This window comes from Triturus cristatus, chromosome 9 (assembly GCF_964204655.1).
Source record: "Triturus cristatus chromosome 9, aTriCri1.1, whole genome shotgun sequence".
NCBI lineage: Eukaryota > Metazoa > Chordata > Amphibia > Caudata > Salamandridae > Triturus > Triturus cristatus.
This window is the reverse complement of record NC_140592.1, coordinates 1,230,133,784-1,230,152,737: the sequence shown is the minus strand read 5'-3', so window position 1 is coordinate 1,230,152,737 and position 18,954 is coordinate 1,230,133,784. Positions and strand designations below refer to the sequence as shown.

General features: G+C 48.8%; 1 protein-coding gene across 1 annotated transcript in view; it reads right to left on the bottom strand.

Moving 5' to 3' along the window:
• FMN1 (formin 1) overlaps positions 1-18,710 on the bottom strand; it is a 469,294-nt gene extending 450,584 nt beyond the window's left edge. The window contains exon 1 of the mRNA XM_085627914.1: positions 16,780-18,710. Within this exon, the coding sequence (XP_085484040.1) occupies positions 16,780-18,583 (1,804 nt within the window). The 5' untranslated portion in view covers positions 18,584-18,710. The remainder of the gene's footprint in view (positions 1-16,779) is intronic.
• Between the last annotated feature and the right edge of the window lie 244 nt (positions 18,711-18,954).

Below are 18,954 nucleotides of genomic sequence, written 5' to 3'. Positions count from 1 at the left end.
CACCAGCACAAATCCCTACTTAACTACCTGGGTTAACGTTAATCAGTTATGGACCCTGTGAGTAGGTGTCATAGACCCCCAGGGGTCCACAGACCCTTCTGTAAGAACCACTGACCGAAAACATCAATGCGCTGCACAAACCTGTCCAGTCAGTCTAACTTTATTCGATAGACAAAGCAACCAACAACAACAAGCGAATGCCTTCATAATTACTTCAATGAAAACATTCAATTAACGTGATGAAGATCTCAGTCAATACAGTACAATGACAAAACTCATATATACATCAAAAGGACAAGAAATAAAACAAAACATTTATCCTGGGTGTATAGTTCTGCTGACCGAACAGCAGCTCACAAAAGAACGGACATAAAAACAAGACTCGTCATCAGTTTGTTGCAGAAAGGTAAAAGCTTGAGCACACTGCCTACAATTCTGTGACTTCATAAAAGGAATTAAAACAAATTAGGTAAATCTTTTATTAAAAAAACACAAAAAAGGTAATGTGCATAAATGATTGCCTAGACCGATGATCGCAGGGGCACGGAATAGAGTCCAGATTTATTTGAAAGCCAAGAGGAAAACAGAACAATACTTAATTGTGTCTGCCCAGAACGGAAGACTAAACCACATGCCCACCGTAGGTAAGTATTAAACAAGTAATTTGTTGGTGGACTGCGATGGAAGTCAGCTGCCGCAGTGGGCTCAATCCCTTCCAATTTTAGTCTCTTTGCTCTGGCCTCAGCAAAGTATACCCTCACACATTCTTTCTGTTTGTATTGCCACTGAAAGCAGGCTTAAGAAAAACGTGGATTAACCCAATCTCTTGCAAAGTTGTCTTCACATGGGCCAATCACGGGATGGAAATACCTTTATCACATGCAAGACAGTCACTAATAATGTCTCTTGGAAGAGACGCCGCCTCAGTTCTCCAAACAGATAACCACAACAACGGTGGGCGAGTTCTAATACAGTCACTGAGGTAAAGTAAGCTCAACTCTGTGTGAAAAATAAAATGGGAGGAAGATAGAGGAACAGACAGAACTTTTACAAAAGCGATTTTCCTCTACCTGTATATCTGCACACTCTGCAATACCCCAGATCTCGGCCCCGTAGGTTGCCACAGGGACACATTGGGTGGTGTATATCTGTAGTAGAGAGATTGCCCTCCCTCCTAGTGGTTGTAGGAGGGTGAGGAGTGAGCTGACTGCCCTGGATAACGTCATTCTATGTTGGGTGATGTTTGGTACCCATTAGCCTACTGCATCAAAAGTGACACCCAAGTAAGAGAAAGTGCTGATGCTGAGCAGACGGCTTGTGCCAACAGCGACATTTGAAAGCCGGGAGCCCTTAGGGCCACATGCCATAATATATGATTTAGAGAAATTTGTCTGTAAATCTAAGTAAGCCATAAATCGTATGAATATGTACAAGCAGTTGCAATGCATTTGGGGTACGCACCATCACCACGGTGTCATCGGCGTATACCAGTACTGGCGGTGCAGCGCCCTTTGCCTTAGGAACATTGTGAATACAAGAACATGAGTTAGGACTAAGCTTGTTAATATACAAAATAAATAATAAAGGGGCGAGCACGCTCCCTTGCTGTATCCCGCAACCAATGTTAATTTCTTTGAAGACTTCACCATTTAGTCCAAATCTCATCCTGGCCTTCATCGTCTCATGTAAGAAATGCTAAGAAATGAACAAATGCCGCATCCATCCCCATTAAAAGAAGGAGTGGTGACAACTTGGGGCGACTGACGCAGTCAAAGGCCATGACAAGTCCATGAATGCAAGAAACATAGTGGTTTGCTTTGCTTTTGTTTCAAGCTGAGGTTCAGGCGTTGCTCAGTAGTGCCTATCCAATTTCTAAAACCATAGAGACAGATTTATACTAGCATTATCCGCAGTCAACTACTTGATCCTATTATACAAAACTCTTCCCAAGATTTTAACAGCGGTATCGATCAATGAAATGGTTCAATAGCAACTTGGCAATGACCGATTCCCCTTCTTAATTGGAACGATAGCGGATGTAGCCCAAGAGCTCGGTACTGATTAATGTCGAAGATAATTAAAAACATTCGTCAGCGGTGGAGCCCAAAATTGATGTTGCCTTTTATCAGATCAATAGAGACCCCGTCTGATCCAGAGGCCTTTCCTCCTGCACTCGGTTGAATAGAGGCAACACCTTCACTTAGAGTAACATGTATATCTAAATAGTAACTATCCTTCAGGTTAAATTGGGAAGTTGCTTCGGGGGCAGCACAGATTTTAGTGAAGTGTGCCTCCCATGCCTCACTAGTGATATGGCAGCCAATCAAGGTCCTTGTGTGGTTAATGATTCTCCTTGAGGACGGCATTCCAAAAGGACCTGCTGTCTTTCTTGGATGCTGCATAAACTAGCGCATTCCACTGCTAGGCGAAGACCTCCTCTTTTCTCTTTGCGATAACGGTTTTATACTGTATCCGAAGAGCAACTACTGCAGCAGAGTCCATGGGACTAGCAACAAGGGTCCTACGTAGTAATGGGTTAGCTGCCGAGCATTCGTGGTAAGCCATCTTGGTGCTGCGTGAGCCACTTTAACAGGTTTTGAGAGGGATTTTTTAATATTTAGGCAGAAAACTACAAAAGAACTAACTAACCCCCATCGTCTCCCTCGTCAGCCGGACAACTCCGTACCAGCCCCAGGTTCTCGTTCACTACTTTTCCCAGACATTGAGTCCAGTTCAGGAGTTTCCATACTACTCAGAGACTCAGTAGAGGCTGTAGTTTACCAATCCAAGCCCCCACATTGAAAGTAGCCCTGGCTTACACGTTCAGAGCTGCCTCAGAGTTCGAATAGTACCATGCAGTAGTGAATATGCTAAGTTACCGGTGATAAAAATGTAAATGATGAGCTGCCCCTACCCCTGGATGTAGGTAACCCGGGTCGCTGATGCCAACCTCATCCATTTTCCAACGGGACAACCCCAGCGACCTGAACACCGCCTCCCTCCTGGAGAACCTTGCCAACATCAGATTAAAGCAGCTAGTCACTGCACCGACCCACACGCTCGACCTAGTCTTCTCCGCCAGCAGAAACATCAGCTACAGCTACAGCCACACCACTGAACTCTACTGGACCGACCATCACTGCATACACCTCGCCTTCGACATGCCCACCGCCATGAAGAACATTCACTCAGGGGCCCAACTGACCCATGTCCATACCTCATCTTCTACAGAGCAGCTGCCGCCATTTACCCCAGCTCTACTGCACCATTAACTGCTCCATTGAAACGCAACTTTCCTAGATGACTGGAAACACGTCAAGATCAACTCCCCAAGGAAGAAGCCATCCTCAGATCTGACAGACCTCAAGAACTTGAGACCAATCCCCCTCCTCCCCTTCCAAGCTATGGTCATAGAGAAGGCCATCAATGCCAAACCCTCCAAATTCATCAAAGCGAAGCACGTCCTGGACACCTCCTAATCCGGCTTCCAAAGCGACCTCAGCACTGAGTCTGCATTCTTTGCTGCCACAGACAACATCTGCTCCCTCCTTGACTGGGACGAGACTGCAGCCCTCATCCTACTAGACCGCTCGGCTGACTTCGACACGTTCTCCCACCTCACCCTTATCACCAGACTCCACAACGCCAGCATCCGCGACAGTGCTCTGGAATGTATCCTATCCCTCCTCACCGGCTGGACCCTGCGAGCCAGACTACCACTGTTCCTCTCAGAACCCATGGAGATCAGCTGTGGGCTCCTTCCTGAGCCCCACCCTCTTCAACGTCTACATGGCCCCTCTCGCAGCCATCGCCAGAAGCCACGGACTCAAAATAGTCTCCTACGCGACGACACCCAGCTGATCCTCTCCCTCACCAATGAACCCTCAACCGCCAGAACCAGGTTCCACAGTTGAATGAAGGCCATCACGACATGGATGAAAGACAGCTGCCTCAAGCTCAACTCGGACAAGACTGAAGTCCTCATCCTGGGACCCACTGAGTCAGCCTGGGATGACTCCTGGTGGCCATCCGCCCTGGGTGATTCCCACACCCTGATGAACCACGCACGCACCATTGGCATCATACTGGACACTTTGCTCATGATGGACCACCAAATAAACACGTTTCCTCAGCATGCTTCCACATGCTCCGCCTGCTCCGAAAGACTTTCAGATGGATTCTCACAGAATCCATAGAGATGGTAACCCACACACTCATCACTAGCAGACTCGATTAATGCAACACATTTTATGACATCGTCACAAAGAAACATCTCAAACTATAGCACGTTCAAAACACCTCTGCCAGACTAGTTCTCGACATTCCCTGCCGCAGCCACATCACTCAACACCTCCGACAAATATACTGGCTTCCAGTCAACAAGAGTAACTTTAAAGCTCCTCACTCACACCTACAAAGCCCTACACAACGAATGACCAGCATCCCTGAACAAGCAACTCACATGCCACGTACCCACCAGACAACTCCAATGCTCCCAACTCTCTTGCCTCCATCCCCAGGATCCACAAGACTAGAACCAGAGGAAGATCGTTCTCCTGCCTCGCCAACAAGATATGGAACTCCCTGCCTCTGAACCTCAGGCAATCAGCGTCACTGGCCCAATTCAGGAAGGACCTCAAGACCTGGCTCTTTGATTGATCCTCCACCCAGTCCGACCAGCAGTCGTTCCCTCACCCCCTTGAGACCCTCACCGGGGAATAGCTGTGCTTTACAAGCCCGGTTTGATTAATTAATTAATTAATCCATCACTTCACACAAATCAAGTGTTGGGAGGAATGCCTCTAGCTCCTTCCCTCTCTGAATAGATCGTTCAGGAACATAATCATTATTCCATGACTTAAAGTGGGGGGATAACATTGCATTAAAATTCCCAGCTAGGCACAAGGGCACTAGGTGCCCTTCATCAGTTGCTTTTCCCAAAACGAAGCCAATGAATCAGAATTTGGAATGTTAGAAAAATCTTTGTTATAAAAATGTATCAAATACAATGTCAGGTTCCCCTTTAACAGCACAGCTTGAAAATACCTTCCTGGGGTAATCAAAGTTTAGGTCTGGCACCAATCGACAGATTTATCCAGACCCCCTGACGTGCGGCCAGAGTGAGGTGGAGTGACCGGTACGCTAAAGCATTAAAACCCCTCAATCACAATAGGGTGGGGATCCAAGGTTTCCTGCAGCAACAAAATAACGTAATTTCTATCGAATAGCTGCCACTCTGAAATATGGATCGAAGACCCGTGATATTCCAACGTAAGATTTTTATGTGAGTAACACACACAACTGAGGTGGTAATGGATGAACTTTTAGTCCGAGGTTGAGATGCAACCGCAACCTGATCCACAAGGTTCACAAGAACAGCATCAGGGTCTCTACCAGCACCGCCGACACTCTCAGCACCACCGAACACATGCATTTCCAGATCCACACAGACCCCAACTCCACCCTCAGAGGCACCCTCGTCTACAGACCCCCCCGGACCTCGACTGCAGTTCAGCGACTCCATTGCTGACTTAATCAGCACGCACGCCCTGACCTCTACCGACTACATCCTCCTCGGAGACCTGAACTTTCACCTTGAGAACAACAACGACAGCAACTCCACCACCCTGATCGATAACCTCGCCAAACTCGGACTGAAGCAACTTGTCACAACGCCTACCCACATGCTCGACCCAGTCTTCTCCTCAAGCTCCCACGTCTCCTTCAGCCACACCACCGAACTCCCCTGGACCGACCACCGCTACATCCACTTCACCTTCCAGAAACCCACCACACAACACCGCACCCAACAGATCCCCGGCGGCTGCTGGAGCAAAATCACCGAAGACCAACTACACGCAAACCTCGCTCTCAGCCCACCCACCGAACTCTACAACACCGACGACGCTGCCCACAACCTCAGACGCTGGATTGACGACTGTGCTAACACCCTCGCCACACTGAAGAAACCCTCCTACAGAGACACCAGCAAGAGGGCCAGCTGGTTCACCCCAGAACTCCTAGCGAGCCTGCCGGAAACTAAAGAAGAAATGGCACAGTGAGCAGACTCCGGACAGCCCCGCAGCCCACAAGGACGCCACCCGCAACCACCATCACCTCATCAGGACTGCAAAGAGGACCTCCTTCAAAGACCGCCTCGACAACAAAGCACACAATATAAAGGAGCTCTTCAACATCGTGAAGGAACTTTCCAACCCCAGCTCCAACACCAACAACATCTCGCCGTCGCAAGCCCTGTGCGATTCCCTCGCCGCTTTTTCCCCCCGCAAGATAGCAGACATCCACGACAGCTTCAACACCCAGACAGCCCCAACAGACATCAACACAACAGACTCTTCGCACACCATCGACCACGACCCCCTGCTAGCCTGGGCCAACGTGAGCCTCGATGACACTAAGACCATGAGCACAATCCACTCCGGCTCCCCGTCAGACCCTTTCCCGCACCACATCCTCAACAAAGCCAGAAGCTCCATCGCACCCCATCTGTGCAACGTCATCCATCTCTCCCTCGAGACCGCGACCTTCCCAGAGAGCTGGAAACACGCCGAGATCAACGCCCTACTCTAAAAACCCAAGGCGGACCCAAGAGACCTCAAGAACTTCCGGCTCAACTCCCTGCTTCCGTTCCCGGCCAAGGTCATCGAGAAGATCGTCAACAGACAGCTAACCCGATACCTTGAAGAAAACAGAATCCTGGACCCTTCCCAGTCAGGGTTCCGTAGCAATCACAGTGCTGAGACTGCCCTCATCGTCGCCACCGACAACATCAGGACCCTGCTGGACAACGGTGAGACCGCTGCCCTCATCCTCCTGGACCTCTCCGCCGCCTTCGACACAGTCTGCCACCGCACACTACGCACACGCCTCCAGGCCATAGGGATCCGAGAAAAGGCTCTAGAATGGACCACCTCCTTCCTCTCCGGCAGAACTCTGAGCGTCCGCCTCCCCCCTTTCCGATCCGAAGCTTCCGAGATCATCTGCGGCGTACACCAGGGCTCTTCCCTCAGCCTGACACTGTTCAACATCTACATGGCCCCGCTCGCACACGTCGCCCGACAGCACAACCTCAACATAATCTGCTACGTCGACACCCAACTGATCCTCTCCCTCACCAAGGACCCCATCACCTCCAAATCCAACCTTCACGAAGGAATGAAGGCCGTCTCCGACTGGATGAAGATCAGCCGACTGAAGCTGAACACGGACAAGACGGAGGTCCTCATCCTCGGCTCCAACCCTTCAGCCTGGGACGACTCCTGGTGGCCGACTGCACTGGGGGCAGCCCAGACACCCACCGACCACGCACGCAACCTGGGAATCATCCTCGACTCAACGCTCTCCATGACCGAGCAAATCAACGCCGTCTCCTCCTCCTGCTTCAACAGCCTCCGCATGCTCTACAAGATCTACAGGTGGATCCCGACAGACAAGAAGAAAAGTCACCCGGGCCCTCATCAGCAGCAGACTCGACTACGGAAACGCCCTCTACGCGGGAGCCCCGACCAAGCTCATCAAACGTCTGCAACGCGTCCAAAACGCCTCTGCACGACTGATCCTCGATGTACCACGCCCAGCCACATCACTCTCCACCTGCACTGACTCCCCGTCAACAAGAGGATATCCTTCAAGCTCCTCATCCACGTACACAAGGCACTCCACAAGACCAGTCCAGTCTACCTCAACAGATGACTTTCCTACTACATCACCAACCGCCAGCTCCGCCGACCTCGCACTCGCCACCATCCCTCGCATTCGGAGAACAACGACCGGCGGAAGATCCTTCTCCCACCTCGCCGCCAAGACCTGGAACACCCTCCCACTGAGCCTACGACAGACCCAAGACCTGCTGACCTTCAGGAGGCTACTCAAGACCTGGCTGTTTGACTAGTAGCGGCCCCCCGTCCCCACCTCCCAGCGCCTTGAGACCCTCGTGGGTATGTAGTGCGCTCTACAAATGACGGATTGATTGATTGATTTAGGATGGCTTTGTTCATTAATAATTTCCTCATACAGGCTGGATGTCTAAAGTGTATCACAACACAATCTCCCTCTATATTTTTTACCAAGAACCACACCCAGCCAGCCCTGCGCAGCATTAAGATCTCATTACACTCTTTGACACTGACATTTTTGCCAGTACTAGGCCAACGAATTACCCTGTTAAACAACTGTTGCCATGTCTTGCTTTAGGGGGGTACGCCAACCAGAACCAACACGCAGGGACATGCTGCATGTGATAAGTTTAATATCGCAGTATTAGGGACATAATTGGAGCCTCCATAGTCTATGCATGCCATGTGTCCCTGACCCTTCACTCCCACTGATTTGGATAGAAGATTGTGGTCAGTGCGCGAGAACCCTGAAATTATTTCGGCGGAGAGACAGTTCATGTTGTAATGGTAGATTTTGGGGGAGGTGGGCGGGATTACATTCCGCAATCCGCTGCTACTAGAAACTAATTCGCCCATGCAGTCGAATGGCACTCGCAACAGCAGACACGGGCAGCAGTGTTACAAGTGGAGCTCTTCCGCCCAATGACAATATTACATGAGTTAGTCAGACTGGCCAATTGTGACTCTTTGACGGCCTGGCGATCGGACCGATCTGATCTTGTAGCAAGCTAGAAAACGTCTTAAAGAGCTCTCCAATGCTTGCCAATCCCAAATTAAATTGTGTAGTCCCCTTGCCAGGTTTGGCCGAAAGCAACTGTAATTTTGTCAGAGTTCGACAACGGCTATTCCTCTTGTGCTTGACGGATGGTTCTTGGAGTGAGTTAGTACTCATTGGGCTAGATAGCGCGAGCCAATTATCCAGAATATCTAGAATGGCTGTGGGGCAGCTGTAAGCAATTTTACAACTGGAAAGTTGCAACCTGCCAACAGCTCTCGATGACCCCAATGACGCAGAAGCAACAGAGTCACCATTAGTCATGCTAAGGCTACCGCCTGCAACAGCCGGCCCGTTAATGCAATCTCGTTTGTAATCACGCCCACGGCTTTCTTGAGCACCGTGTCTACGCTGGTCTTTCGGTGAGGGGCTGTAACACTCACCTGCAGAAGTTGAGGGTGAAATAGTGGGTAATAAAAGCCTTAAAGAGAATGTGCCCAGCCTTGTGCGGCTGCTGCGGGTCCACGAGGAGCACTTTATAGCGCAGGAGAAAAGTGAAGGCAACGGGTGCAGGTGATGAGAGGCGCTACCTTCAAAGCCTCACAGACTTCAGCGACTGAAAGTCCCGCCGAAAACACTCTGAAGGGGCAAAAGTGCAGAACTAAAAACTAACTCCATGAGAAGCTTCGTATTGCTCGTCCTCACTACCCTGAGTCAAAGGTGGAAAGTTTGTACTTGACCCAGGTCGCAGAGCCTCAGTAAGACAGATTTCTGGACACTAGTTGCAAACACCTACTTCCCTCTCACTAGGCTACGGGAAGGCGGAGGCTTTTTCCTAGACCTCCTGGGAGAAGGCCCAATGCCTTTGTGACAAAATCTAATCAGTCTCTTATAACTAGGAACCTTTTCTTTCTACTTATTATATACTCACTTTCCTTCAAACAGTACGGCTGAAGTCCTTTTAGGGGGACACGGTGACTGACCCAAAATGGAGGGTCCAGAGAAGCGAGTGAAGGGTTTTTATGGGTTTTGTCCCACTAGGATGCACTCTGTCATGGAGTGCTACCTCTGCATGCACAGGCAGAAATCCATAGTTAACTATCACATTTAATTTTTTTAACAGTTGCGGACCCTCTGTGTAGGTGTCACAGACCCAAAGGGATCCACAGACCGTACTCTAAGAGCTACTGACCTTAAAGATCAATTCTCTGCAAAACCCTGAATCATTTGGCATTGTCATTTGGTTGCGTCCTGGGCACACACAGCACACAGGAAGAACACGGTCTCCGACAATCAACTACAGGAGCAGCACTGGTGCCTTTTATCAAGTAGGTTACTCCAAAAATGAAGGGCCAGTCTTGCAGTCCTATCTGCTCCATCATGTCAGTGCACAGTTGAAAGTCAGCAACGGCATCACAGGGGAACAGAAGGGGTAATTTGAGCCTGCAGCAACATATTCACCCTCTAACCCTAAGTGCTTAAGGGTGCCAGTGTGTGGGGCTCCCTCTGAGAGGGGGACAGGAGACAGCTCAACCACCAGTTGGAGGCTGCTGCAGCTCAATTCTTTCTGCTCAATGGAAAACTGAACTTTCTCATGTTCTAACATAGCGGAGTGTCCATCCCTTGTATGGTCTGGCGTGACAGAGCAGCTGTCACCAGACAGTTATGTGAGCATAACTAGAGAGGGGCTTTGGCTCCACCCACATGTTGGGAGTCAGGAGTACATGTTTTGATTGGGCAGAAGCTGTGTGCTTCCACAAAAAAAGTGCTTCGCCTCCATGCAGCTGTGATCATTTTGCTAATTTGTCCAGCTCTAGCTCAAATACATGCCATCAAATAATTCAGCCTTATGTCAGCTATTAAATGTCAAAGAGAGATTAACCCCTGGTACTTCAAACCCATTTTTCCTTGCAAATGGAATGTCCTTATCAAGTGAAGACAAGAAAGGCGCATGCATATTTGATGCACTTCCTCCTCTCAACACCCTGCGGTGCATATAAAAGAAAGCACAAGTAAGAGTGACAGACGTACACGGCAATCATGCTCTAGAAAAAAAGGAGCAGCTCAGTAACCGGGGACCTGGGTAGGCCAAGTATTATCATTGCAAGCGGTCCCTATGGGAGAGGCGTGGCCCTGGACTTCCCCCACAGTAGTTACAAAACACTTTTATTACAAGTAAAGTCTACTATGCCATTAGTGCATTTGTTTTCATTTTAACAAGTAATCCTGTTCTAAAGCAAGGACTGAGATTTACAATTCACAGCATCAATATTAAGACTAAGTGCTCCTATATGGGATGGCGCAGTGAAAGTGATAAAGTGTGTGTGTCAGTCAGGCAGTGGTGGTAAGTACTGCTGTCTGAGTGCAGGGATGAATTCGGAGTTTGCACACTGTATTTTTCCTCAGATCCCATCCCTGCACACAGGCAGTACTGAATATGTTCCTTTGATTCCAGGCCTGCACACAGTACTGAATATGTTCCTTTGATTCCAGGCCTGCACACTGCTCTACAATAACAGTAAATTGTAAAAAATTGTAAATTGATACTTGTATAGCGCACTACTCACCCACAAGGGTCTCAAGGCGCTTGTACGAATACCGCTGTGGAACCCATCCTGTCCACTCCTGGGCACCCCCAAGGTGGAGGCCAGGCATCCTTAGGTTGTGGGGGCCGTTGTGGAGATTAAGCAAGCTATTGCCCAGAGTTGCAGAGTGGGACTCCATGATTGGAATAGGCACCGAGGAGAGAATTGTCAGGTCCGTGGAATTTTTGAGCCGAGGCGGGGAATTGAACCCTGGTCCCGGGCCAGACCTCTGCATCAGGGTCTGCCGCTCTAACCATTGAGCCACACTTCTCCACAGTGCATCACATGACGTGTGCCTGCTCGATCAAGAACCACTCCCAGAGAATTCACAGTAAGAACATGGCACACACACATGCTGGTCACTCAGTGGGAAGGATGATGGGCATCTGTAGGGTGCATGTTGGTCCAGGGCTCAGAGGCGAATATGCTAACACAGTAAAGAGTGAAGTATGGGGCTCACTATCACCTATAAACTGGTGGCAAAGTAATAAACCTGACCTGAACAAGCACCAAGAAGCCCTTAGTTATACAACAGGATAACATAAGAGCAGGTAAAGTACAAAACGTATTGGTCAGATCCCACTCGGGAGTAAATGATAAAAAGTTCAAAGAATGGTCTTGTGATCTACCAAATGGATTGTTCACAGTATCGGACTTATTTCTAACCAGACGCTTCATGAGAACAGAGCGGCAGAGCCACTGTCTCAGATTTAAACGTGTATCGTCATAATTAATTTGCAGTGTAATGTTACTTGCATGGATATTCTCAATAATGGGTGACTTAAAGAAGTGTAATAGCCTAGCAAATAAAAAACAATAATTTATGTGAGATCAGAAGGTAGACAAAAGTAGGGAAATACTACTAGAAACAGGTCAGGTAAAATTTACTATATCTCCCCACAGCTTGGCCATTCCTGATGAGAGCCTAATGATTTATCTCGAGATCTAGGGATACACATATCTAGGAATGTAGGACTGTGGCTTCAATCCGTTTAGTAGGTCACAAGATCATACTTTTAACTTTATCACTTACTCATCAGACTTTCAAGCAAATTTACACATGATTCTTTGATTTTTGGTGCCTACTCCAATATTCCGTCCTGATGATGACCCTTTTCTAATTAAATTTATATTGTGGGTCGAAACGTTGACAAACTTCTATTGTGGACTCGAGTGTTGCTTGCTACATCATAATGCCCCCATCAGTCACATGTATATATTGTCATTATGTATAGCACTTGTGTACCATTTATTTACTTCATCACTTACGCTGCATCATCACTAAATAAGAGCACCTTGTCTTAATATTGATACTGTGAATTGTAAATCCTAGTCCTGGCTTTACATTTATTTGGATTTTTATCAAGGATCACTTGTTAAAATGAAAATAAAAATAAATGCACAAATCACATAATAAACCTTACTTGTAATAAAGGTTTTTTGTATCTATTGCCGTGGAAGTCAAGGGCCACACTTCCCCATCGAGACCACTTATGTTGATAATAATTGTCGTATAAGGCTGCTCTGACAGGTCAGTGTGTGGGTCTTTTTTGCGTTTATAGACCAGTTTTATGGTCGCTGAGATAGTTTTTACTGTTGATTTCCATGAGATAAAAGAAAACATTGCCTGCAACAATCTCACATCCATGTAGCCTTCCATACCTTGTAAAAGGCGTATACAACTTCTCTGTGCAAGTTCAAAACTACCACAATTTGCAGACATTGGCCACTTTGTCAGCCATCAAATTCACTAATGGGGGCCACTTTTATTTTGGTGACTGGGCCTATTTTCTGTCCCAGTTCGACCATCCCTAGAAGGGCATGTGTTTTGTAGTTAAGTGGTAAACAGTGAAGCCAGAATGCCTAGGTTCTAATCTCCGATTCCCCCTTTGATCTCACTGTGTGATATTGTTCGTAGGGCCGTAGTTTAGTCACAAGACAAACGTGGCTGCTAAGCCTCTTGGGCTGGACAAGTTTGCGCGATTCCATTCTAAATCAGTTTCCCATTAAAGAATAAGATGAGGTAACAGGTGACTATTTACTGTATATGCACAAAAAAGACTTTTTTTAATGGAGTAGATGTTGAAGATTAAGAAAGAGTTAACATTAATGCCTTTGGATATACACTGTGCTCCATTTAAACGATGTTCTACAGAACAAAAAAAATATAAGACACGTTCCTTTTTTTATACATTTTAAATTAAAATTGCAGTTTTAATTGCATTTATATAACATCTGGAAAAAAAACAAGAGCCCTTGATTCCGTCTGAAAAGCATCACATAAATGCATGCAATGGTTATAATGAAAGATGGACATTTCCCTGTTTCAATTTGGTGCATTTTCTGCTTTTCAGTTAATAAACATGCCTGAGAAAGGTGCCTTTCTCCCTTCTAGTTCTGAGGCTCAGGTTTGTCAGTCAGGCAGCAGGTGGTAAGTACTGCAGTCTGAGTGCAGGGATGAATTCGGAGGTTGCACACTATCATTCCACTGATCCCATCCCTGCACACAGGCAGTACTGAATACGTTCCTTTGATTCCAGCCCTCAACAATGCTCTGCAGTGACAGTGCATCACATGACTTGTGCCTGCTCGATCAAGAACCCCTCCCAGAGAGCTCACAGTAAGAACATGGCACACATGCTGGTCACTCACTGGGAAGGATGATGGGCATCTGCAGGGTGCATGTTGGTCCAGGGCTCAGAGGAGAATATGCTAACACAGTCATGGGTGGAGTAAGGGACTTAATATCACATAGAAACTGGTGGCAAAGTCTAATGAACCTAACCTGAACAAGCACCAGGAAGGCATTACTTATACAATAGGATAACATAAGAGCAGGAAATGTACAAAAAGTATGTGTCAGATCCCGTTCGGGCAGCCATGGGGTCGTATAGGGCTACAGGGCCTCAACCATGGGGGTTGAAATAGTTGGCCTCTATTGCCCTGGGGTCTCATACCACGTCTCTGCAAACTGGCCAAAGTACAACCCCCTTCAGCACTGGACTCTCAGTGGTAGCGATGGTAAGCAGTCCGGCTTCTCAGGGAGGTACTGTGGGCGTGCTTGAGTTCAGGATGCTACAATCACCCAAACGTGCAATGACGGATTGTCCAACCCAGTCTTTTACTTTTGAGATAGAAAAGTACTTTGACTGTACAAAAGAACAATGTATTTATGCAAGGTGCAATTTAGTGCCCTGGGCGCGGATGTCTATCTGTACTTCCATCCACTATCTGCCTGGTTTCCCCCTTTCATTGGTCTAGGTGGGTCTCCCCTAGGATTAAGGAAATAGAGTAGTTATAGCTTAGATGCAGAGTACCCTCTGTATTATAAGTTACGCTAAGTCTTTCACAGTTCATTTGGTCACTTATCACTTATTTCAGTTGCTCACTTCTTACCACCATTAGTGGATCAGTCTGACTGGGTAGCCATCTGGGTTACTCTCTGTGCACCCGCTCTGTCCCGTTTCTGGGAGGGAAAGTGCACAAACTGGCAGGGTCTCCTCATTGACTAAGGCCACCCACCCGACAGATGTGCCCTCATCGATTCTGCTGGTGCCCATCTCCAATGACTGTAGGTGGCAGTCTCTGAGGCAGGGACAGTAGTCCCCACGAAAAGACTGATTGCACAAGGAACAGGTAGGTAGGTGCTCAGAGATCGGAGCAGCCCCGCACTGGCCGGTTTCGTGGTGGTGCAGCACCGCACAGGCTAATCTCCGACTGGAAGCGTGGCCATACATATCCGCCTGGGATTACCGGCCGATCTCCTCTGGGAAACAAGGTTGCTCACTGGCCTAAGTTCTTCTTCGCAATGCTACTTAATTCACACCACGATTTGTCAGGGCACCAAGGCTTATTATAGGGTGCACTTCTGGACATAACGGCTTAGTACAGTTGTGCTTCTTCTGGCCACTATGGGATAGTGCAGGCTGTGCTGCTTCTGTGCGCTGTGACTTAGTACAGGCCACTCTTGTCTTGGATAACACCCCCAAGCCACTATTGGAGAGACTCTAGCCCCACCAACACCGGCGTGTACAGCTCGCTTTCTGCAGTCCTCCTGTTCTGGAAGCCCAATCAGCCCTGGGTAATGCTGCACCTCACTACTCCTGCAGGGTTGGTGGCTCCTTCCCTCTCGCAGCAGGCAGATGGACTTCTAGGTGCCTCATGTGAGGTATGTGAGCTTTCTGCACTGCTCATCTCTGATAACAGCTTCAGGGATGTACACTTTCACTGTTTGGGGAAAACAAACTCACCTCTATCTTGTACAAAGGCCAGGCCAGAGTAATGGATCCCATAGGCCTCCTTTACTCTGGTTCACTCACACCATGCATGAGCCATGCAGGCTACACAAACAGGCACAACATATACTTGAGATGTTAGCCCTGGGAACTGGGTAAGCACACATAAGTAAACCTTTACCAGAGTAGGCCAGCAGGCCTCCCCTCTCCCCAGTGATAAAAAGGCCTGGACACTACTATGAATTAAAAAAACATACAACACTGTCACCATCGCTTTATGTGCTAAAGCTATGACCGAGACATTAGTGCCTGGTCACTGAATTTGTGCATGGTATGCGCTCTAGTTCCCACGAAAGGTCCAGGAATTCACTCAAATCATGGGACTGGCCCAAATTAGGGTGACACCAGAACCAAAAATCAAGAACCAGGATAACAGATGCACGCAGGAGACATATTCGTCTCAACAGGAACCTGTAATAGGAGGACGATGATTCAACAGACCCCTCCAAAAGTACTTTTTTTGGTGGAACAGGTTCAGAGTTCATGAAACGCAAACCACAGAAGTTCATGGCAGATAAGAAACACTGCTTCCATCCATTTCCACACTCACTTGGGCTCCTTTTAGACAGTAACGTTAACTGGTCTCCGACTTTACCGTTGCTTTTTATTGTTCCCCAGTTTCTGCCCTAGGATTCTCTATTTTGCTCACTATTTTTATTTCGATCATTTCTACTAAAAGATAGAATTATTTCTATTTTTTTAGCAAAGCCTTTCAGTAGAAATAATAAATACAAAAAGAAGAACCATGCAACATCTGGACTGCGAGAGGAGACCGTACTACCAACAAAGCCCTGCTGTTGTAAAAGCTTCGCTGTGCAGGCGCACATACACAAGTGGCTAAAGTCAGTCAGTCTCTGGAGATCAGGGTTCTAATCCCATATTCGGCATCTAACCGAAAACTTTTCAAACCGGGCATGATACTTTTTCAATGTGCCTGTGATTTAAAATATTTGTGATGTGATATAACTATGTAATTATTCGCTGTGTAAAAGGTGTAGAACATAAAACGCGATTGCAAAATGTACTATGCCAACTGGTTGTTCCCATCATCTCCCTCATGGGGTCTCACACAAAAAAGTACTTCTTTGTGCAGCAGTTTATGTGCAAGATGCTCCTGCTACAGTAAGAATGTTGGACCTAGATCGGTGCTATATAGTAAGGCCTACCACAAATTACCACCAGGTTGGAATGCAGCGGATGTGTTGCTTCTGAACGGTTTGACAGCCCCCTGCCTTTAAAGGGCAGGAGGCGCCGTGTCCTGGACTCACCTGAAGGGGGCAGTGTGGGCTGTCCCGCGTCCGCTTCCCGCCAGTTCTCCGGGCCGGCGCACGTGCCGATGCCGCTGTCGGCCGAGGAGAGGCCCTCCTGCCCTCCTCCCCGGAGGTGGGGCTGCGAGTCCGAGGTGCTGGGGGAGGAGGAGCTGGCCGTCGAGGCCTCTTTCTCCACGTGGCCCCGCGGGCCCGGCTCCTCCCCTTCCTCCTCCGAGCGGCCCGTGGGCAGCGGCAGGATCCGGTGGTGCAGCTGCGGGCTGGGCTGGCGCGAGGCGTGGGGGGAGGCTGCGGGGGACATCTGCTGCAAGGTGTTGCTGGCCGGGTACGAGGTGTGGAAGACATTGCTGACGGCGACGAGGGAGGGAGACACCGAGCGCGGCTGCTGCTCCTCGGACCTGGCCTGGGACACACCCAGAGCTGAATTCAGAGGCAAGCTCAAAAGGAAAGGCCTTCCAGCTTCCTGCACGGTCGTGCCCCCTCTGTCATGGCTCCCCTCGGCCTGCAGGCCCCTCCACTCCCCAGCCTCGTCCACACTGTCACTTTGGATAACTTTCAGCAGCTTTTTGTTGACCACCACAGGCAGGCTCCCCGAGGCCCCCTCGGTGTCTGGATCCTTCATTTTGTCTTCCTGCCTCTCGGGCTGGTGCACCCTGAGCACCTCAGCTCTTGCCACAAAGTCATGTTGCACCGACTGGAAGACTGGGGTGACGCTCTCTCCTCCGGAGTCTCTGGCAGTGTCTTGTTCGACAACAGGGCCGCTTCGCTCCACTCTCTGCATGCAAGGCGTTAAATCCCGTGCTCTAGCAACGACGGACGCTGCTGAGCGCCCATTGTACGAATGTTCTCGGTACTCGTAGCCCTGCCAGCTTTCATCCGTGGCCGACTTCACCAGGGCCTCAAAGCTCTCTTGGAAAGCATTCTCTAGGAAAGAGCTGTGCATCCCCTTGAATGCTCCCTCCACCTCACCCAGTAAACTCTCTCCTGGATGCATCAGATTCATGCAGTCAGAAAAGACATCATTGTCATACTCCGACAGCGAGCTGCAGAGTTCCGTGTCTGACTCCAGAGTCCCCCAGCTATGTAGACGAGGTGTAGCCGTTGTCACTGGCTCTGTCACTGCAGCACATGGTATGCCACCGTCCTCATTTCCCGCCAAATGTGGGCCAGCCCTCGCAGCAGAACCAGACGAGCTGCGGACGGACAAACGTGCTGATGGAGCACGGTCCTTCGTAGCTTTAGCATCCCGGCCTACCAAACTTTCGGGCGGTTCCAAATTTCCATGCGATTTCCTTTTTATTTTCTTATTGAGGAAATCCTCCAAGCTCTCCCGCCGCCGGCCAAATTTAGATTTTTTGCCCTTTGTGGTGACATTCTTCCGCTCAGTGGACGCCGAGAAGGACTCGTGCACGTCGTAGAAGGCGGAGGGCTGGTCCCCCTGCGCTTGTTGGTCCTGCAGCCTCCCATCTTGGTTGCCCATCTTGGATTCAAGCCCACGGTGCGAGCAGAGAAGGTTGGCCAACAGTCTTTCCTTGGCAGCCGTAAGCTTGTAGAGCTGGCCAAGGATGTCTTGTGTTGTGGTTTGCCTCAGCACAGCCTGGACGTTCTCACAAGGCCGCCTCTTGCTTTCGACCGCCTCCTCCCTGACTTGGTAGCACTTATCGAAGCAGTCGGCTGACTTGTGTCGGGTTGCAGAGTTTCTGTATGTAAATCCCCTGACTTCTCCCCTTGGAAGATAGAAGCTGACGTGACAGACCTCCATAATGGGTTTATGCAACTGGAGGATGCACTGAGTGGCCTCCATTATGCTGGGCTAATTAGACATGGGTTTTCAGGCGGCGGCTGGTCAAGGCTCCGCGGCGTGCATGATCAGACATGTGATGTTCAAAACGGCCCAGCGCAGTCATCTGACCATAATCTTCCACAATGCAGCTCCCTGTTAAGGCAAAACGGAGTCAGTCAGTCACAAATCATAACGATGCACAAGACAGATACGCTGCAGCAGACTGTAAAGGTTATTTCATTTCCCTCCCAGTTGACTAACTATCAGGAATTCGCCCTCCTCCTTCCCTCTAAGCCATTTTGGTCCCTCAAAGGAATCGTGGATGAGAAAATGCTGCAAGCGTTTACCCTGAGCCTCCTTGTTAAGTACACTGGGGTTTTATTCAACAAACT